This window comes from Pogona vitticeps, chromosome 12, assembly GCF_051106095.1.
Source record: "Pogona vitticeps strain Pit_001003342236 chromosome 12, PviZW2.1, whole genome shotgun sequence".
Taxonomy (NCBI): Eukaryota; Metazoa; Chordata; class Lepidosauria; order Squamata; family Agamidae; genus Pogona; species Pogona vitticeps.
This window is the reverse complement of record NC_135794.1, coordinates 6,904,516-6,927,532: the sequence shown is the minus strand read 5'-3', so window position 1 is coordinate 6,927,532 and position 23,017 is coordinate 6,904,516. Positions and strand designations below refer to the sequence as shown.

At 40.8% G+C, this 23,017-nt stretch overlaps 1 protein-coding gene across 1 annotated transcript in view; it reads right to left on the bottom strand.

Moving 5' to 3' along the window:
* Positions 1–23,017, bottom strand: part of ARIH1 (ariadne RBR E3 ubiquitin protein ligase 1) — a 51,712-nt gene that overhangs the window by 14,008 nt on the left and 14,687 nt on the right. Inside the window, exons 2-6 of the mRNA XM_072982149.2 lie at positions 16,609–16,676; positions 14,186–14,330; positions 10,052–10,144; positions 8,653–8,708; positions 1,216–1,282 (exon numbers count right to left, since the gene is read on the bottom strand). Coding sequence (XP_072838250.2) covers positions 1,216–1,282; positions 8,653–8,708; positions 10,052–10,144; positions 14,186–14,330; positions 16,609–16,676 — 429 coding nt within the window. The remainder of the gene's footprint in view (positions 1–1,215; positions 1,283–8,652; positions 8,709–10,051; positions 10,145–14,185; positions 14,331–16,608; positions 16,677–23,017) is intronic.

Sequence of the window (23,017 nt, the reverse complement as noted above, 5' to 3'; positions counted from 1 at the left end):
TTCTCTGAACGCATATTTTTGAGTAGGTAAGGACAGAACTGCACTGAGAAAGCCCAAATAATCCTACAGCTCTTTCCTTCCATGAGCCACTGTTCATGCATAGCTCCGTTTCACTAAGATCACCTCTCCTGTTTTGGTACGGGGAACATCTCCAGCACCTCCAGATATGAAGAAAAGCTCACAGAATCAGTAACAAAATAATTGAGAAAGGATCCCTACAATATGAATGGGCTGCATTCTACGCCTCCTGAGCACTTAGAAGTGCATCCATCCATAGTTCTTAAGCTATTTTAGCTGCTTGTTTAAACTTTAAACCAGGAGTGGATGACTTCAAATATTTTTAAACTGCAGCTCCCAACATCGCTCACCATTGGTTATGCCTGACAGAGCTGTTAAGATTTGTAGGCTTAAAATATCTGTAAGGCCACACTTGTCTACCCCCGCTTTATATAAAGACACATTCTGGATTTCAGATTTTTTTTAAAAAAATGAAGAAGGCAGCAAGGCAGGGATATTTTAGAAATGATGGTTCAACTAACACACTATAGGTGCAATCATTCAAAATTCCAGTGAACAGACCCAAAATATGTGTGTGTGTGTGTGTGTGTGTGTGTGTGTGTGTGTGTGTGTGTGTGTGTGTGTGTGTGTGTGTGTGTGTGTGTGTGTGTGTGTGTGTGTGTGTGTGTGTGTGTGTGTGTGTGTGTGTGTGTGTGTGTGTGTGTGTGTGTGTGTGTGTGTGTGTGTGTGTGTGTGTGTGTGTGGTTGTAGGCACTACCTTTTTTTAACTGCAAGGACTGCCCATGAGTCAAGTGATTAAAATTCCCATTGCCAGCTCAGCAACGTAAATTCAGTAACAATTACTTCCTTTAATCTTCCAAACAGCTGTCTATAGTCATTACATTAGGGATCCAGGATTTCACCTTTCTCTGGCAGGATGCCATACTCTAAACAGAAAATGCTTTCCTATTTGAAGCAGCACCCCAGCTAACACAATTTCACCTAGCATGCCTCCTTTCATAACATACACTCGGAACCTGAATCTCCAACTGAGCTGCTGAAAAAGACTGACGTTAGCAAATGTGCTAACTCCCACCCTTCCAATATTTGCCAAAATTCTGACTCTTGATCATCAGAAATGAACACAAATGCCTGACATAAAAGAGAGAGAAATGACAGTTTGTCTATGCTGCATGCAGTTTTCAAGTGAACACTCACCTCTACAAAACTATTAGTTATTAAATGCTGGTACTTTAATTTAACTTTGGAATCTGTGATCAGGCGCCTATTAAAAGAAAAAAGAATATTTCATTGAAAACACATTTTCCCCACCCATCAAGAAGGAAGTCATTATTTCACACATTGTCCAAATCCGCCCACCCCCACTGTAGGTCAAAAACATGTACTCTTTTCTTCTTGACTTCTCTATCTAGAACTCGAAATGAATAGAAACCACCTTCCTCCTTTGGGAGATTCCTTCTGAGATACTACATTTTTCTTACATTTGCTCAGAATTATTTGTATGGCTGTCACAAAGTCCTTCAAAAAATCCAGAAGCATTTCTAATCTCGGTGTTGATTATTCTTTATTTTGATCCCAGTGCAAGTCAGTTCAGCAATAAGCAAAGAGAAAAAACAGTGAGGGGAGGTGCCATCACCATTACTATTTGGCTTCTGTTTTATAACCCCATGAACTCTTTCCTCTGAATTGGGTGAAACTCTGAATCTTATTGAGAAAGAACCTTGGCAAGATGGGAGTCACTGTGGATAGATACTACTTTTTAGCTCTGCAAAGTCATTCTTCAAGATGGGGCTGCACCTCCTTTGAAAGACCACGTGTGAATTTTCAGGGTCCTCTCTGGCGCTCTTCTGTCACTAGAAATCCCAATGCCTTCAGCAATACCATTTAACAATCGTGTGCTGGACCTACTTTAGCCCCCTTTGGGCTACCTAGTCCAATTCAAGTGCTGGTGCTTCTCTGCAAAGACTGGGGACTTTACAAATCTGTCTCTTGCCACCGTGTCCCTGCATGGGGCTTGCAACAGCAGGTACACAAAGATCTACTCCTCCTCATGTGTTCACAAAAGGGAGGGCTTTCTCTGCAATTCTGCAATAACCTCCCATGAAGGTCATCTAGCAGCAACACCCAATTCCTTGTTGTGCCAGCTGAAAATAATTTTATTTGCCAAGCATTTTAAAACTGATTGTGTTTTCCAAGGGTTAAGAACAAAGGGGAACCTGCTTAAATACAAACCAAAGGCCTTTTTTCTCCTCACATAGTGGCCAACCGCAGTGGCTGCTGATTTGTTTCCAGACCCAACTCAAAATACTGGTTATGACGACCTGTAACGTCCTATACAACTTGGGTCCACGGACAGGCCTTCTTTGCTCTTACGACATCCAGGGGAGGCTCTTCTCTCAGTTCCACTGCCCTCTCAGACCCATTTGGTGGGGATGCAAGAGAGGGGGGGCCTTCTCTGTGGCTCCCCTTAGGTCGGAGTGTGCCCTCCCACAGGAGACGAAGCAGGTCCCCTCCCTCTTGTCCTCTTGGTGACAGTTGAAGACCTTTTAGGTTGGCTTTTGACAGCTAACATACATACCATATATTTCCATTTATAACACACACACCCGTTATAAGACCCCCCATTTCTAACCCAAAAATTAAGAAAACAGAGCTTTGAGTATTCAGCCTCTGGGCTCAGAACACTCAGACATTAGGAGTCCCTGTTGAATCTGAGCCTACAAGCTCCACCTGCAACGAGGTGTGTTTTAATTGGTTTGTTCAGCATCAGCTGACGTCAGTGCCGTAAGGTTCATGATTGGAGGAAGCGAAGCCTCGTGGCTAGAGATGGGGGTATTCATATACGAATATCCCCCCACAGGTGGAGATAACAAGGGTTATCCTTGGTCCTGGCAGAAGGCGGGATGATGAGCCTCTCTGCCAGGTCGCAGAGCGGCTAATCCATTACGAGCAATGGAGCGACAGGAAGGCTCCGTCGAGCTTGTCTCAACGGTGGAATCATGAGTGGACTGTCCAGCCCTATGCGGCTGGACCCTTGTTATCTCGACCTGTGGGGGGGATATTTGTATACGAATACCCCCATCTCTACTTGTGACTGAAGCAAGCCTGTTTACAGAGGCAAGGTGTGTGTCGTTTTGGTTCTCTCCTCAGCTATCTCAGCTTACTTCCACGTATAAGACGCACCTCAATTTTTAGTGTAATGATTTTAAGAAAAAGTAGCATCTTATAATGGAAAAATACAGTACACGTGTACACACACACACACACACACACACACACACACACACACACCAGTATCTATCAGAAGATCAAGACCAGGACATTAGAGCAACATTCTTAATATACTGCCTCTCAATTCTATTATATTGATGACTAAACCTGTAATGTCATCCTATTTTATTTTAATTCCATGTACACTGCTCTGAGGTTTGTTGCAGCTGAAGATGTGGCTTGGATATTTTGAAAATAATTAAGTAACCTATTAACCTGCACGATGTAAATGTCCTACCATGACTGTTTATTACTGAAGCTATTCCAGAAACCTACTTATTACTGGAATATTTACAAAGTTTTCTGTGTACAGAAAAATGGGATACAATTAGACTTCATATACAAGAAACTAATATGAGCACAGTGAGAACTGCACAATGTGAACACTGAAATGACTGAACAAAAACAAGAGACTGAACGGAACAGATAGCAACAGGTTCAGCCTAGGAAAGTTGACATATGCTCTGCAGTTGTGACAACCCGGGTAATATTATTCCAAAAGAAGTCCACCAGGCAACAAATCTATCACAGTTGTGGAGTTCAGTAACAATGCTGATCTCTGCATGAGCACTTGAAGGCTGTACAAAAAATTGTCTGTTTAATCTACTGATTAATGCAGTATGCAACTGCCATATCGTCACTGAATTAAAGTCACTGGCACTGCTCCTCCTGAAACTGTTTTTTAAATTGTATTCTTGAAGGCTGTTTTTAAAATTGTTTTGGACACTTTTCAATACAGAAAAAGTACAGAGGTACTTTAAGAATCAGTGATAATAACAGTAATTAAGCACTTGTTGGAGCATAGGAACGATAACTAATTACATCATTAAAAACAGGGGGGAAATATATATAGTGTACAGCATGTACAGCATTCTTAAACAGGCTGTGTGTAGGATCTTTTCAACTAGATCATTTGAGCCACTGATTCAGGGAGAAGAATCATACTCTGGGGCAAATATAACACAAACAATCATCAGCAAGTCAGTAAAACTTCAGTTCAAATTTCTGGACTCTCTCTCTCTCTCCACTGGCTTCTTATACACAACCTACTAGGAACGCAACAGAACTTTGGTAATGGATGGAAGTTTAAGAGAGGCAATGTGATATAGTGGTTAGACTCACGGACTGGGATTAGGAGAGCCGGATTCTAGATCCGACTTTATCTAAACCACAGAAAGCAACCCTCAGCTAATCAGTTTCTCTCTCCTTGAAATCGCTCACTGAACTGTTGTGAGGATGAAGAGGAGGGGAACAGAATCGTGCACACTCCCTTAGGAAGCAAGGAAAACCCTAGCCATCTGAACTGGAAACAACTTTATTCAAAATCTTATTCTTTGTGGAAGCGGGGTAGCCAAAAAAAAGAGGCCTGCTTCATTGCCACACAACTTCAAAAAAATTGTTCTCCATGTTCCCCCATCATCTGAAACACAGCCATAGGCACACAAAAGAATTTTGTCTACAGCACTTCAGGTGATTATTCCGAAAGAAATCTGACTGACCATCATTCCCTTGAGTTGTAGCAACGTTACTAGTTTAGAAAGAGTACAAGACAGTCTTAGAAAGGATGCAGATGCCACAACCACGAACCACTGGTACTTTTCACTGCTTTGGAAGGAGAGGCTGGCCTTTGGAAGCTGCTTTTATACATCTCACCCATGAGAAAAATTCCAATAATCTCACTCACGGCAAAGCTGCAATAAAAACCATTTTAACAATGTCTGCAAGATAGCAACCAAAAGGGAAAAAAACTGCCAACACTGATTTCTAAGATTAAACAGGGGAAGATTTTCACTCCTCCCGTTTCCATTCCCATTATGTCAGTACCTGCGGACTGGTGTTGTGCACTTCCATCGTATCTCATAAAGAAGAAACTGATAACATGTTGAACACCACTGACTCACCTAGTGATACTCAGCAGGGTCAGATCACATCATCAGTCTCCAGATGAGGACTGTCTACCAGCAGGTCAATCAACAACATCTGAAGCTACAGCCACTGGCCCAACAAGCATCAGACTGCAGTGGAGCCTTTTTTTAACCATGTTCTTCACCCAATCAACTGCCCCTAAGAAAATCTCTATCCTCAGACATCTAAGTGAGCTATGGCAGAGCCTTTAGACTCAGCACAAGAGGAAGGAAAATGAAAAAAAAAAAAAGGAAAGGTAGGTACCACCAGTTCTGGAAGTTTTTATTGCAATCAGATGCAATGGAAGTAGTTTCAGAGGGAGGAGCCAAATAGCACTGATTTCTCAGCAAAGCCAACAGAATGGGCCAACAATATTAGAATGCAAGTTACTTTTCATAGAGTAGTGACTGAAATCTCCTTTGTAAAATGTTAGGTAAGTCAGGGATTTCCAATGTTTAGCCCTCCAAGTATTTTTTTTTCAACTCCCCAAATTCTTGGTCACTGTGTTTAGTAGGTGCTTCTGGCAGCTAAAGTACAAAATATCTGGAGGGATAAAGGTTGAGAACTACAGTATAAAATACACACCAACAGAAACACTACCCATACTTGGATGTATTTTACCACTGATGTAAATTCCAATGCAGTTAAGTAAGGCAGACAGAATAGGGGAATTTTGGTAATTTCATGATAGCAACCTTCCCAGTAAGCCTACTGCTTATCTTCCTCACTCTATAAAGATGCTTTAAAATCTCTGTCTCCCACTTCACCCATTCCTGCATTCCCAGTCTGAAAAATCAATCAGCAAGTGGGCCAAGCCAATGGCTAGAATATGGTGAACCTCTGTTCTGAAATACAATCCACAATATTATCCCCTAACACATGTACTTTAGACACTCTTCTACTGTCCATGAAGGGACAAGAAATTTCCACAAGAACATGTCACTTTTTAATAACGGCAGGTGTGTACCATATTTTTAGTATTTCCACAAAAGTCCATTTAAAAATCAGCCAAAATGCAGTCTTAGGGAGAAAACATAATTACCGGTAGCATGCTGCTCATAATGTTTGGAGGGGGGGGGGAGAAATTTAAGGAAAATTGTAGATAAATTATCTACCCAACACAGGGCATCTAATATTTTTGTTTATTCACTGACTGGCACAAAATATAAAATATCGGCTGCTATGCAGAATAACATCAAAATCCACACTTGGGCAGTGTCCTTTTTAAAATACGAGGTACCAATAGTTAAAATATGAACAATGTACTGTCCTCTACATCTACAATATGAAGCACCATCTGCTTACTAATAACCCTGTTCTGTATACAGATATATGCTACTGATAGCCTTTGAGGGATAAAAATGAGAAGCCGTGTTATCTGCTTTCACTGTCTTGAAGGGTTTAGGGCAGCTTTCCCTGATGGCTTCCAGATGTGGTAGGATGCAACTCCCAGGATGTTCCAGGTTATCAAAATTCTGAGAACAGCAGTTGAATGTATCTGGAGTGAACCTAAACAGGGTAATAGTCTTAGCTATCCAGCAACTAAAAAAAATTGGTGCACAGAATGATTCTGACGCTATTAATGCCCCTGTGCAGCGAAGCAAATCCAGAGCCTAGAAAGTGACTTATATGGCTAACAACATCTCTAATCCCCCTGCATATATTTACATTATACCTTGATTCTGTTTGTGTCCATCGCTGCCACTATGCGATCTTTTTTGGGGTTGTTTTTAGATTATTTGGGGATGGGTGGGGGGGTAGGGTTCTTCTGTTTCTGTAATCTGTAAGAACCTGGAGGGAAACCTAGAACTGTGTGTGTTTTTCTGCTTTTTTTTTTTTCATTGTACGATGCTAGCCGCTTTTTTTTTTTTCATTTTACGATGCTAGCCTGAAAAAATGTTCCGTTTTGCACGAGTTTTGAGCTTCTCATTATAGGCTGGGAACCTAGTTTGAAAATCAGTAAGCAAAAGGATGGGTTTTCGGTCTGAGTCTATCAGACTTCCATAACATCAGTCAAACCCATCAGAGTGTCTCTCCCATAGAACTGCTACACGTGTCACCAGTTTCTCTGAGGCTTTGCTGCTACAGGTGCCTACACCGATGGAGGCCTGAAGGTGTTAACTAGGAACTGGGTCTTCTCAATAGTGGCTCTGTCTGTGTGGAACTCACCCCCATCTGAGGTTTTTCAGGGCCCCTCCTCCCATCAGGCCTTTTGCAAGTTATACTAACGGGGCAGTATAAAAAAACAAATAAAAATGACTGGCTTTCTGGAGTAAGCATACATAACGCTGGAGACACAAGCACTATTACACATGCTTTCAGCATTTATACAATGCCCATTCTGCAGTTCAAAATGCAAACAGTTGGAAGAATGCTGCTATCAGAAGACTAAAATACTTTATTAAGCAATACTAAGAACACTTTATAAGAACCAAAGAATGACTAGATCCAAACTCCATATTTTACTTCTGGAAAGGACTATGCAAGGTAGTAGATTATTACATGCCATGCGAGGCTGTGAGATCATGAACTTGATTTACTGGACAGCCTAACTGCACTTCAGGTGTGTCTTGCTTGAAGTCTGTGAAAACAAGTTGATGAAAAATATCTGTGAAGATTCTCAGTCCTCCAGGTGAGGTTATCTGGAAGTTGAGTCCTGGCAACTGGACTTCTTTCTTATTAGGTTGAAACGTTTCACTAGCTTGTTCAGACTCAACTTCCAGATAAGTTGATGAAAACTTCAAACAGTCCTTTTGTGATTTTTTTTAAAAAAAGAATTAACAAAAGCATCCGCTTAATAAGACCGCATCCGCTTGGCATCCAACACGCCTCCTTACCGTTGCTTTCTATCAGAGGAAAGCAACGTTTCAGCATCAATGAGTATACTCTTTGCTGTTCCTCTCCCAGACATCTAAGGCCTTTAGCCCATTGAAGTCCAGGTTGGAAGAAAACTGCCAGATGCTGTGTCCTTCCTGACTTAAGAAGTGAAGCAAACAGGCAGGCAGACTAATTTAACTTTTATTTTGCTTTGTAAAGCGTGACTCAAGGACAGGGCAATACGGCTCATTAAAAAAAAACTATCCTCCTTTAAACCCTCATCAGACGAACAGAAGGCCCTTTCTGGAAAACAGGGTATTGTTAAGGCCGGTGTGCTGCCTCAAAGATTTAGATTTTAATACTCTGTAATCTAAATCCCTGGTAGTTCAAAGGATATGCTGCAAACAAATAGGTGAAGGAGGGGGGTAATGCGAAAGCATTCTTTAAATGCTACTATGGAGATTATAAGGAAGGCTTGCTATTCATAAGACGCCCACAGAGACGAGTATCCTTGCTTCTACATAAGAACTGAATGTTTGGACAAAATATAATCTCGAGCCAGTCAATGCTTGTGAGTCCGCTTCAGGGCTTAACACAGGAAGGGAGGTTTCAATGAAATCACACATCAACCGTAATACTTACATAACTGTATTGTCATCAACCAAGATATCACAGCCGTGAGCAGGACATGAAATTGTCTGTTGAAGGTGGCAAAGAAAAGGGGAGTAGAGAGAAACAAATCATGAAGCACATCTGGTTAATTTGGATGTCAGCAAAGTGTACATTCAACACCATTTCTAGAACCTGAGCTGGTCCAAGGCTTCAGCTGAAAAAATCTAAGTCAGGGAATGAGAAACTTGTGATCCCACCTTGATTTCAAAAGCTTCCCACAGGTTTTTAATCCAGGTCTCTGGCAGGAGTAACTGACCTGTCTCTGGTAGCATACTGGCTAGAGAAGACGGCTGCAGTGAGAGGGAAAGAAACAGATGGCAGAAAGAGAGAACTGCCACCACCCGGAGGCATCATCCAGGAAACTACTCTCAAAGGATATAGTTTTCCCTCAAGAGGAAAAAGGTCCACCACCATCCTTCAGTAAACAAACATCTCACACTAAACAGAGCCAAGATTCTTATGGCATCTGAATAATTATCAGATTTCCTTTGGCATACAGTTTTGTAGATTTCAACCCACTTCAACCGATGCATCTGCCGCCCTCAAAAAGGTTATGCGAAGTAAGATATGCTAGTCTTTAAGGCACAAAGTGAATTCTTACTAGTTTTGCTACAAGTGACTAAAACAGCTCCCCCTGGAATCTTGCCGAATAAGGACCAGCAGCAGGAGAAAAACCATCACCACCACATTTGAGGTTGGGACCACCAACTGCCCTTCCGGCAGAAAATCTTTAGCAGGTGTCCATTAATTATGACAGGCCTTGATGGCCAAAACAAAGTTTTGTAGCTGTCAGGCTGCTGCCTTCCAATGGAGAGGGGGAAAGGGGCGCATTGTCCCACCCACTGGTTTCTGATCCCATCCATGTGCCTTGTAGACTAACAAGAAGTGAGCGATGCTTCCATGTTCCTCTCCCTAGTCCAGACTTCTTTTAAGCCAAGTTCTTCTATAATACTCAGCAACTTCCACTAACCCCACCACCGCATCAAGCACTGAGCTGACCAATTTTGGCACTGTGTCCCAAAGGTATCAAACTCCAGGTTTAGCATATTCATTGTTGTTCACTGCAACTATATTCCTCTCTCAATAGTTTCATCATTGACAATACAATACTCAAGGAAAAAACTACATGCTTTTTAAAATAATCTTTTTAAAAAAATATTCAACTATCTCTCCTTTTGCATCAAATAACTGGAGCACAGGACTGTGGGAATGATCCTGCTCCTCAGTTATGCTGAAGTCACGAGCAAGTCTAACACTGCACACACTTGAAGGGTGTGAAACATCTCCAGATATGAGCCAAAACTGTGGAACCTGACATTCTTACTCCACTTTAAAATGTAAGACAATAAAATGGGGGGGGGAGCATTACCTGTCCCATGCCTTCCTCCATTATTTTGGTAGTTAAATATTCACTCCAGCACTGCATACAAAACTTATGTCCACACTCCAAGCCAGTGAAGTACTACAAAAGAAAGGAAGAGAATGCTGTTGTTGTTTTTCACACAGATATGGGATTAGTTACACAATCCTCCATAAGTAGTGATTTTCCCAAATGCCATTCCTATAATTCATATATTAGTGTTTCTGCACTCTTCCTGCTGCTTTTCAGGCACTCACTGACCAGACTCACATCCTCAACCAGTTATCTATTTCTTCTGCATCTAGTTCCAGCTTTGATTATATATGTTTAAATATCATGCAAAAAATCCATCTTTGTTTCCACGGTATGGAAAGGCATCAGTTCTACCATAAGATAAAAGAGTTAAGGTGTATGCTTTTGATTCCTCGATACATGTTACAGTACAAAAGAGATGACAAAATGGTACTTTATGAAACCATGAAATTCTTTGGTCAAGTCATTACCTGTATCTAGAGATGAGGGTATTCATATTCAAATATCCCGCAAAGGTGGAATTAATGAGGGTCCGGTCCCATGGGGCCGGACTGTCCACTCACAATTTCGGTCCAACGAGCTCGTGTCAGTGGCGAGCTTGTTGGACCAAAATTGTGGTCCATCCAGACTCACCACTCACAATTTCGCCGTTGTCCACAATCGATTACCCAGTCCTGGCAGGAGTCGGGATGACAAGCCTCTCTGCTAGGTCGGAGAGTGGCTAATCCATTGCGGAGAACAGCGCAATAGGAAGCCTCCGCAGAGCCGGCAGCAGCAGCGAAATCGTGAGTGGCCAGTCCGGACCCTCTTTATTTCCACCTGTGCGAGGATATTCATGTTCGTATATGAATACCCCCATCTCTACCCGTAACTACCCGTAAGTCTCTAAATGTCAAGCGTCCTGCCACCTGGCTTTTTTCTCCATAAGCAGGAAGCTGATGTCTCATAAAGCTGTGTCATCCTAAGCAACCAACTCTACTTGTGTCCAGACACTCAGAGATCTTTAAGCAGCAGGGCCAGGGCCTCCTCGTGAGACACCACAATAAGCAGAGACACAGGAGATGGAAATGAAAACAGGAAATGTTTTAATGACAGAATGAATGAAAAACACAGAACAACACTAATGACTAATTATAAGTTCTTTACTTCGGGGGGGAAAACATGTGCTTGGTCTTTCCACTGACACAGCTCCTGTACTGCTTCGCTCCCATTTTACTCTCTTTCCACAAGATTTTAGACATATCTCACTTTAAATTCACTAAACATTGCCAGTAACTGAAAGTTCGCTGAATTGTGGCCCATGAGAGTAAGAACCCAGAGGTATGATCAGTTTCAGCTGAAAAGGTTTAAGTACAGTTTTCACTCTCCTTAATTAATGGAAGTGAAGCTAGTGTTCTACACGTAATTCCCCAGAGGTATGTCTCCCTGAATGCAATGAACAGACCTGTGTAGGATCACACTGCTTAGTGCTTAACTCTTCCCAAATCATGAAAACAACATTTTGGAATGAACAAAATGAGTAGATCTGTTCTACATGTTTAAAGAGATAATTAAAAGTATTATATGACAGAAAATCATTCTCAAGCTAGTAGGCTGCAAAAGGTAAATGCATAACACATCATTACAGATTAAAAGCAAAGAAAGAGGCACAAGAAGATGAAATTCTTCAAATACTATTCAAAGTCATTTGCAATTTTTTTAAAAAAATCTTATTATTCAGGATATTGGAGAGTTCCCTGAAGAATTTATAATCCCAAGTTTAATACTGTTACAAATAAAAAATTACAATGGACCCTGTTGAAGGTAACTTTTAAAATGTTAAAAGTTCCAAAACCAGATGGTATTACAAAGCAGACTTTCATAGTATATTTAAATATCAACTCAAGGGCTTCTTTACATAATTTGAAGACAGGTGATTAGGATTATCTGATACTCCAGACATCACTGGAACTATATCTCTTATATCCCCTGACAACTGGAGATGTTAGATGGGGATGATGGGACCTGAAGCAGAAAACCCACAGGCACAATTTGCTCTGGATTTTCTAGTTTGGCCTCAACAAACTTTGAGATTTCTTCCAGTTCTACGGTTCAATGGTTCTATGAAAATAAGGGTGTGGTGGGGCTTCCCCAGTGTCCCTCGTACATGTGAGTGTGTGTAGAGATGTGTGGAAATTGACCAAAGATCTCCAAAGAGCTATTTTGATAACTTAGCTATACTATATACATAAACACACATACAAAAGCTTCTGAGTCATGGAACACATACTTAGTTTTCTGATTCCTATGTGCAAAAACCAGAAGCTGTATTATTTTTGACATATATACATCCATTAAGAGTTATCCCTGCTGTTTTTCTGAAAACAGCAACTTTCCTTCCAAACTGTGTGGTGCACAGCACAGGATTGGGGCTGCACAGCCGATCCAGAGTTCCCACCCATTTGCTTCTGGTTGCAGCCGGAACCCTACGTGGGTTCCTGCCCCATGCTAACAGAAAATTAGAGGGAATGTTGGCCAAGAGGGAAACTTTCACTCATTGTAGGCTCTCACCAACTGACTGCTTGCCAAGTACATTGGTTTTAATAGGGATTATTTAATTTTTAATGTAAATTGTCCTCAATTTACATTAAAAATTAAATGATTTAATTTGTTTTAATATTTACAAATTACTGAGTGAAATCCAACAATAAATCACAGCTACAGCAGCCCCCCTGGATAAATAGGGATTTGGTAAGTCAACTCCTCTGGAGGTTCCACTAAGTCAACAGGCCTTCTCTAGTTGTGACTCAATACAGTATTTCAGCCACCATGGTTTTTATTGCTACTGTTTTGTTGTTGCTTTTAAATCTACCCTGTTTCTCCAAAAATAAGACAGGGTCATATATTAGTTTTTGCTCCAAAAATGCATTAGGGCTTATTTTCAGGGGATGTTTTATTTTTTTCATGTAAAGTGGTGCCTCGCTTAACAAGCGCACCGTAGAACGACGAATCCGCATAGCGAGGGGTTTTTTCGATCGCAACTGCGATCGAAAAGCGATGGCCCCAATGGGCGAAACTCGCATAGCGAAGGTCGGTAAGCGTTTCGCTTACCGACCTTCGCTTTGCGACCCGCGGATCAGCTGTTCGGCGGCTCCAAAATGGCCGCCGGAAGCCCCGAAATGGCCACGCACAGCGTTTTCGCGCCCTCAGTAAGCGAGGGAAGGGCGCGAAAATGGCTGCCGGCCATAGGAAAACATCGCTGAACGGTGAGTTTTTGGCCCATTTGGAACGCAATGGGTTTTCTTGATCCGTTCAGCGATGCTTTCACATAGCGAGGGTTAATCCGGAACGGATTAACCTCGCTATGCGAAGCACCACTGTACAACAATCTATGTTATTCAAATAGTCATGTCATCTTATTCTGGTTGCTACACAGTGGTGGAGGGCAGGGTTTCACTTAACTGGGGCTTATTTTTGGGGTAGGGCTTATATTACCAGCATCCTGAAAAATCACACTAGGGCTTATTTTCAGGTTAGGTCTTATTTTAGGGGAAACAGGGTACATTGTAAGACAGCACAGATCCCAGCCCTGGCGAAAAGGAGGAAAATAAAATAATTAAAAGAGCACGCTATTCATTAATAGCAGACACGGGGAAAATGGGTTTGAATGCTCTTATGAAACAAAATTGCATATGGAAAACTAGCATATCAGAGGGAAGACAGCTAGATTGCTACTGCCTGCATTTGAGAGGAAAAAAGAAGGAAACATAGGAAGCAATTTTACGTTGAGTCCAACCTTTGGTCTACCTGCCCCAGCATTTTCAGCTCTAACCGACAGCAATGTCTCTTCGACCTTTCAGGCAGGACTCTTCCCTCACCCTACATCAAAACGGTACTGATTGATCCCAGGAGACTCTGAATGCACGGCGTGCACTCTGCCAGCAAGACACTGCCTTTTTAACCTATTAATCAGGCAGGGAGGTGTGTTTGTGTAGGGGAGAAAGACTGCCGGCTGTCTAAGCACAAATTGTTTTCCACTGCAGTTTACACACACAGACAATATTTTTAATGACCAAGTGCAACACGCGTTTTAAGCAAGCAATTTGATTAATATTTCCCGACGGCACTCACCGAGTTAGGATAGTTCAGGTAGCAGATCTGGCACGGCATGTCCTGTGCAGATGACCTGGTGTTCATCTGACGTGTTCGAGACTTTTTACTAGGATTAATTACGTGACATTCGGCAAATAACTTCTCCAGGTTACCATCGAAGTACCTGTACAAACACAGAGGACAAATATAGATTAAAAAAAAGAAAGAAAGAAAATCCACCTGATCTTCATTTGAGAATACTCTGAAATGTGAAACACAGCTATTGAGTTTCTATAACCAGAGGAAGGACCCGAGGTTCCCTCTAAGATGCACGACTACATATGACTTTGCCTCCTTCCAGGCAGCTTTCCTCTCTCTCTCTCTCTCTCTCTCTGTGTGTGTGTGTGTGTGTGTAGTCAGAAGCTGTGTGCACGAGACATGAGAAGTGGAGGCACACCCACCAACGGGCTGAAAATTAGAGGGCACATCTATTCTTTAACCTAGTTCTCTTTTTATCTGTTCTATTTCCTTCAAACTCAAGACTGGAATCAATCAGAAGGATTCTCTGCTGAAAAACTACAACTCCTGCTGGCAATAAAACAGAGGTGGGGTTGCTGAAATAACAATACATTGGACTTTTGGAATATGGACATTTAAACACCTTATTAAAAACAACAACAACAGTGTGTTCCAGGGCTGGTTTGATTTAAATCGAATTGATTTGATCATGATTTAATTTTTTTAAAGAAACCTAATTTTTGGATGGTTTAAGTAAAAAAATTGATTTTTGCATATGAAAATCATGATTTAAATCAATTTGATTTTTAAAAAAATCATTGGCTTTTATTCACTCTGGTGTGTTCTATATTTTCAGTTGAATAAGTTTCAGAAGTGTCTAATGCACCCACGTTTGTCACCCGGTCACTCCTTAAATCATAGTTGGAGCAGAATGAACAGAACTTCAAGCTGTTCCTAAGAGGCATAGAAGCAACTGCTTTGAGAAAGACCATTTTGGTGTGTAATAACTCCTTCGTTTCTACCTTTCCTTTCTGAACCCAGTGCTCAAAGGCAGCACTTACAAAGCTACATCTTCAGGGCTTGAAAAATCCACTCATGAGTGAAAAAACGCTGCTTGAGGAGCCACAGCTCCCTCCCTCCCTCCCTCTCTGATCCTGCAGTCCTCCCCTCCCCATTCCCATTGTAAAAGGAAAAACAGCCCTCTTCTCGGGAGAAGAGAGTTCGAGTGGCACATAGATCTATAGCTCTGCAAGAGAATGTAGAGTAGTCCCATGCTGGAGAATATGGAGATTCCCTGCTCCCAATTTCAACCAAACGACCTGGCTCCTTAATAGGCCCGGTGCTTTTGCTTTCAGTTTTATTTTTGCTGGAGACATTCAAAAGAAAGGTATTAAAATGCAAGCTTCATGACCCCACCGACACGCAGGTTCTGAGGGTATATTTATTTTGGGTTTGTATGCATTGTTATGTAGAAAGTGCCTAGTTTAAATGTAAATGTAAATTGCAAGGCTACAGTCCAGTCATGCTGACTGGTGAAATTTTTGACTGACTGGTGAGACATTCTAAAATTTTTCAAGCCCTGTACATCTTATAATTCCTGATATAAACTAGGTGATTTTGCCTAGAGCTTGGAAAATCCCAGCAGCCATGTGTTTTAGGGGATTCTGGCAGTTGCTGCTTTGGAAAATAACATTTCCACGTTTGGATTCTGCCCAGAATATCGGGCTCTCTGCATCACTCAAGAAAAGAGATGAATATGAACCACAGTTTGGAGGATCAGGCCAATAGGTGTTGTCTTGGCGCTCCGAGTTTCCCTGCCCTGACTCCTCCGGTGGGCACCCACTACTCAAGAGGAGGTGCCAGGACAGAGCCCAAGGTGCTGCCCCTTAGTGGGCACCCATGGGAGAAGGTGGGGAATCTGGGGCGCCAGTACAACACACGTAAACCAGATCCTTCAAACTGCTGAACCATGGTTTGTGCTCGTATCTACTCAAGAGTAACAGACCCCAACATCAGTGCATACAGAAGAGAGAAAATCAGGCTATCCAATAACAAAATGCAAAACATAAACACATATCGGCATTAACATGGGAGCATATACTGTACATGTTCACATAAGTGACCATAAAGTCTTTAAGAGGACTGCACATTTCGACTAATATATTTATATACCTCACACATATAATCTCTTAGGATCAGGAAGCTTCCACGAATCTCACCCTTGCTCCTTCCACTGATATCCCCCCAACATATTTTCCACTAACTTCCTTCATCATGTGCATACAGCTCCTGAATTATATGTACATTCCAGGTGATTTGGGCACAGTTTTCTTTATGTAGAAAAGCCCAAGGTGCCAAAAATCCGAGAATATTTTATGCTAGTAGAATCCAAAATCTCACGGTGTTTCAGACATATCTTTCAGTTAAAGAAGAATTTTGTTTACCTCTCCATCAGCTTTTCTTTATCCCAGTTGAAATGACTAAGGAGTATCCTGGTGATAGTTGCTGGATTCTAGAAAGAGGAGGAAATGTCCTTGTAAATGATATAGAAGTACAAAATAGAAGCATGTTCATAAAGAACTAGGAACGTATAAACCTTACATGAAAAAAGCTGATTATTATATTTATAACTCACATTTCTTTCAAAGTGATCAGCAACAAAATAGTGTGTTGCTTATATACGGTCCCATAGTGCTTAAAGAACCCTCTGGGCAGGATACAATTTAATTACGCAGGCTGTGCATACAATTTTAGACTGACCATACCCCCCCCCCATCTTATCATCACAATAACCCCATGAAAAATGTTAGAGTGATTATTATTTAAAGACAGTGCAAGGTATAGCCAGGAGAAACCCCAGTTCTAGGTCAGTGATTCCCGGTTGTAAGTTCCCACATAGTGATTGAACTTCAGCTCCCAGAAGCCCCAACCAAAATGACCAACAGTCAAGGATGATGGGAGCTGTGCATCACCTTCCAAAAACTGAACACCCAAAACCAGGAATCTGTGCTAGACAGAGGCCAGAATCCTATTGATTATTTACATCGGTAGAAATGTCTTGGTGTAAATTGTATTGTCAAATTTCTGCCAGTTAACAAGTTGCCATTTGTTTTCCTCCACATATGCCAAGTCAGGCAACTGGTGCATCACAAGGAATACAAGTGGTGACTCATTAGCATCCATTTGCCACTGCAATTTGTGCCACTGCACTTATCCCACATAAAGAACCAACAGAATTCTGGCCTATGTGCTCGAGTAAAAGGAAGAGCAGCACTCTGTGGAATGGGCCATCACTCACTGATGAATGAAAAACAACTATTAAAAACTATGCCCAAGTACATAATGGGATTCTGGTGATGAGTCAGCATTGCACATGGATGTTGGAAAGGGCTTGGCCCGTTTAAGCTGGGCAGCCTTTGAAAGAGAAAGCACTTTAGTTTTAAAACCAATTGGCTATAATTTGTTTTGCAAAATTAACATTTCATGCAGAATGACCCTAATGCCAGACTTCAAGAGGAGCAAAAGATGGAGCATGGCAAACCCAGCAACCACAACTAAATATATTTCATTACAAATGTTTTAATCTGAAATCCTAAATTTACAGCTAGTGCAACTGCTGCCATGACTCCTAACAAATGCCAAGAACAGCCACTCTCAATCTTTATTTGGCCACAGCCATAAACACAATATGGAAGAAATACAGGCTGAGTCAGGATTGTACAAGTCACATAACAAAGGTGGTGTATTAAAAATTATTTCCAGTCTGTGGCCCCCTTCAAATGTGCCAGGGCCCCCGTTGAAAATGGCTGGCCTAGAAGAACTATCAATAGATTCCTCCTCATTTAGGGCACATCTTTATACCTATGTAATACATTTAACTAGAAAAATTGGCCAGAATCCTGTTGGTGATTTACTTGTGATTAAGCTGTGTTGCTCACCAGGCTGCCAACTAAAAAAGATGTGCCCAATACTACAGCCAAGTGCCTTATTCCTTGCAGCAGTTTGCCATGGTGAGTAACACAATACTAGGCATTTCCAAATCATTAACAGGATTCTGACTGCTTGCTCACAATGTTTGACATTTGGATTATTTCTTTTGTTGTTGTTTAGTCGTTAAGTCATGTCCGACTCTTCGTGACCCCATGGACCAGAGCACGCCAGGCCCTCCTGTCTTCCACATTATCACACACCTATTACTTATTTGGATTTCTCTGGCCAGAATCCAGTTGGCGATTTATGTGTGCATAGGTGGAAATGCTCAAATGACCACAGACAACTAACTAATGAAGCATAACTCAGATATATTCCTCTTAATCTAGAAAGCAACAATTTGCTACAGTGAGTTACACATTTGTAAATAAGGAACATGATTCTGGCCTCTGTTTGTAAACACAGCTTCTCTCCAACAGTATTGCTAAATGAACACTACTAATATGTATTTCAGCTTTTTAAAACCTAACAGATTTATTGCAGCATAATCCCCATTCTCCTTGGAGTCCTACTAATTAAACACTGTGAATATTTCAACCTGTCCAGCAATGACTATGGACTGTCAATTGGCCACATCTGTTGCAACCAGCCAAATGAACTCTGAATGAAGCAGTATCCAGTCTGTTGCCAGTACAGTACTGGGCTGCTCAAAGGCACTGTGCTCCCTATTCTATAAACTTTGGGGTTTTCACATCTCCTTGTTTTTCAGTGTCCTCATTTTGCCTTTGAACTTCTTGACACACACTGCTTCTTTTTGCTATTAAAAGGAATAACTACAGTGGTTTTGTATCCTTATGTCCATGTCCATTTTCAGTTTGATCTTCTCTACATATGCAACCAGTTTCTACCATTTATATTCATGCACTTTCTTCTACTCACAAATTAAATATTACATGCCATACGATAAGTCTTTTAGAAAAACGAAACCCACCAAATATACTATGACTGCTTCATGCTGTTTGTCATTTCTCATCCCTTCTCTACTGAAATATGTAACTACTTAAAATGACCTTTATGGAGGTGTTGATCCTTCCTATGCTTTAACTGATAAATTACTATGAAGCAAACTAAATTTTTGTATTCTCGAAGGCTTTCATGGCTGGATCTCCAGAACACGACCAAACAGCATGAAAAACCTACAACCATCAAACTAAATTATTATTGTTCTGTTTTTAGTGAAGAAAGAATTCCAAGAAAATATTCACGTCAATCATTAATAGAAATACCACTGCTGTAGTTGTCTCAGATCAGTAAATATAAGCAACTATCCAATGAAAATACTTCAGTCTCCCTGAGATACAGACTTAAGGGAGATATTTCAAACAGCTTTTATGTAGTTTGAAGAGCATCCATCCAAAACATAAGGCCTGCATCCTAGGAGGAATAATCCATACAGCGCAAACTCCAGAAATTTAAACTGTCACATTTTTAACCAACACAACTTGACTAACCGATGAGTCAAATACTACTGAACAGTCAATATTCCTGTTCAATAATAGTTGACTGATCTGTTAATCAAGGTTTGGTTTTGTTGGTTAAAAGATATTACACATACAGTATATGCCACTAGTTAATTTTTAATTAAGCTACTTTACAAAATGGTCAATAAATCCCATGCCCAGTATCTCTCAAAAGCTTTAAAAAACAAACAAATTCCATGCTGGATCATATGGAGACCTGTCTTTCATGCAGCAATAAAATCTGCAGTCCAAATTCTTTAGCAATTTGACAACGGGGATAAGCACCACGCCCTAGAGTCGGACACGACTGGACTAAATGTCAAGGGGAACCTTTACCTTTACCTATGGTTGTCTCATCTAGTAAATATTTGACAGCCTTGGACAAAGTGCCTCTAAACATGTGAAAAGCATCCTTTCCAAGGCAAAAGAGCCTTTCTCAAACAAACTTAAGAAAACACCCACAGAAGATAGAGTGCCTTGCTTAATTTCCTCAGCTATCCGGAGCCTTTGGAACTTGACACACACTTCAGTATCATCAACCTGCCTACTCAAGATAACAACCATCTTGAAGATTTTGCACTATCTCTGGTGCAAAAGAAACCTTTGGCTCACCAGATATTTTGAATGGCAAGCCAGCCAGTTTAAAGAACTCTGAGGACTATATTTTAAAATATCTGGAGAGTCAAATGTTTCTGATCACTGGCCTAGGAGGTGGCAAAAGACGAGAAGGAACGCAATCACTAGTTTGAGAAGAAACATGAGATCAAGGCTCTGTTACCTATCTTTGCTGTAAGACGAAAGTCTTATCTGGCACTATTTATCTGGTCACCACAGTGACTAGGAATTTTATGCAGGGGAAAGCATACCTTTTGGCACAGGAAGGGCAAAGTAAATTGCCTGTTGTCCATAAGGCCATGAGATTTCTGTGCTTACTGAAAAGGCAGTTGAGGAACTGAAAGAGGGCGGTCTTATTCTCTTTCAGAAAAAGAATACAGAGTAAAGGAATTGTGGCACCTTAAAAACTAACAGAGTTACTTCCCTGTATTCTCTTATGGATTACAAAGCACTTCTGTTTCAACAAGTAGATTGTATTACAGACATGCATTGAAGGATTCAGCCCCTCATCTGCCAACCTACAGAGGATGCTATGGTTCATTTATAATATGGCCACATCGAAAAGGCTGGATAGCTCAGTGGTTTAAGACTCTGGATGCCGAGCCAGAGGTTGGGGATTTGATTCCCCCACTGTGCCTCCCTAACAAGGGTTGGCGTTGATGAACCAAAGGGTACCAGCTCAGCAATTCTAAGATTACAATTCGGAAGCCTTCTTGATCTTCCCAGATAAATGTAAATTCTTTATCCTTCACATCAGTGGTTCTCAACCTTGGGCCTCCAGATGTTCTTGGACTACAACTCCCAGAAGCCTTCACCACCACTTCTGCTGGCCAGGATTTCTGGGAGTTGAAGTCCAAGAACATCTGGAGGCCCAAGGTCGGGGACCACTGCTTTACATAATTTACAAGAGTAAAATTAAAAAGTATGATCGTTTAATGTTATGTTGATATAAAGAAACAAACAGAGCTAGGGAAAACATTTGACAAAAGTAGCAGAAAGTATTTTCAGCTGGACCAGCCTTTGTAAAGCCACATACATTGGGCAACCCAAGTTTATAAATCCCAACAACTGCTACTGTCCTCCAAAAATGATGTGTAAAAAAAATACTCTGCCTTTGATTACAGCAGGGGTGAAAACAGCCCAGCCCTCCAGATGCTGCTGATTTTCATTTCCACTGATACAGCAAAAATAAAAAGACAAAAAAAATTGTGGCACCTTAAAACCTAACTGTTTTTGTTTAATGTGAGCTTTTGTGGATCAAGTCCACTTCCTCAGACTTAACAATGAGATTACATGGCAATTTTTGAATACATTTATACATAGCCCCAATGGTTCATTAGTACACCTAAGTTGCAAAGTGTGTGTGTCAAAGTGGTACTCCACACCCAGTAATGACTTCCATTTGATATTCAGATCTTTCTTGTTGATGTTTAGCACAGTGATACCCATATATGCCAAGCTGCAGTATCCATATCAGACATTCCCTAATCTCCTAAAAACATTTTTTAAAAAACATTTCTTTTAGGCATTTCATCTGGCTGCTCCATTCGGAAAGAATTTTAGAAGATTAGCATTCATTTTCTGTTTCCAACAAGTGGGTATTTACAAGATGTCTTAGCTTTACCTTCAAAAACAGATCAGTTAAAGAAGCCAAAGCCCTATAATTCAGTGGAAGACAATTTCAAATACAGCTGCTTGCATGGAAGGAAGATTTAGTGCACAATGTTGTGCCTCACTTGTTGCCTGGAACTGCTTTTTTAAAATCGGCATATAACGCTTAGGAAAAGATTTAAGGATTGCAGATAGCGTGATGTTTTATCTGTCATCAGGTTTTTTTCTTACTTATTGCAACCTCTCATTAATATTCCTGCTCAGGACTTTCAAGCTAAAGACCATGGCTTCCTTCGTTGTGCCAATCCACCTCCTGTTCTGTCTTGCTATTTTCCTGCTGCTTTTAACTTCCGCCAGGATTACTAAATTTTCCAGTGAATCCTGTCTTCTCATGATGTGCCCAAAGAACAAGCCTCAGTTTTGTCATTTTTGCTTTCAGAAAAGGTGATTTGATTTGATCTAGTAAACCTCTATTTGTCTCTATGACAATGCATATCTATTAAGCTCTCCTTTAACACCACATTCTGAATAAATCAATTCTTTTTCTGTCAGGTTTCTTCACTCTCCAGCTTTTACATCCATAACATAGTAATTGGGAATACCACAGTAAGTTACTTTTAGCAATCTGAGACTAAGATATCCCAGACAAGACTTGCTTCCCCATCAGCTTCTAGCTTTTGAGGTCAAGAGAGTCCTTTAAGGACCTGAAATCCATATAGAGATCAATCAAAGGAGTATCAGTTCTCAGTGATGTTAGATGTGAGAGCAGGTATATGTTTTATTTTCCAGCACCTGTCAGAAACTTTTTTTATTCAAACAAACCTTTATTGATATAGTTGTTAATGTACTGGGGGACAATTTTCCATTCCAGAAAACTGAAATGTAAGAACATTAGACATGCTGAAATGTTAGACATATCTAAGACTTCTCTGTAACCAATTTCCTTCAAATGCCCCTTCTGCCACAGCTCTTCATTAGGCTGAAGACTTACCAAGAGAAAATTGCCTAGTGATGACAAGGTGGATTTGATTTAAAGAAAACTGATTTAAAAATCACAATTTAAATCCCTGCAGGGTGGATAAAAATAAATTATATATATATATTTAATTTAAATATGATTTTTTTATTTAAAAAAATCACTTTTATCCACCCTGCAGTGATTTAAATATGAGCTAAA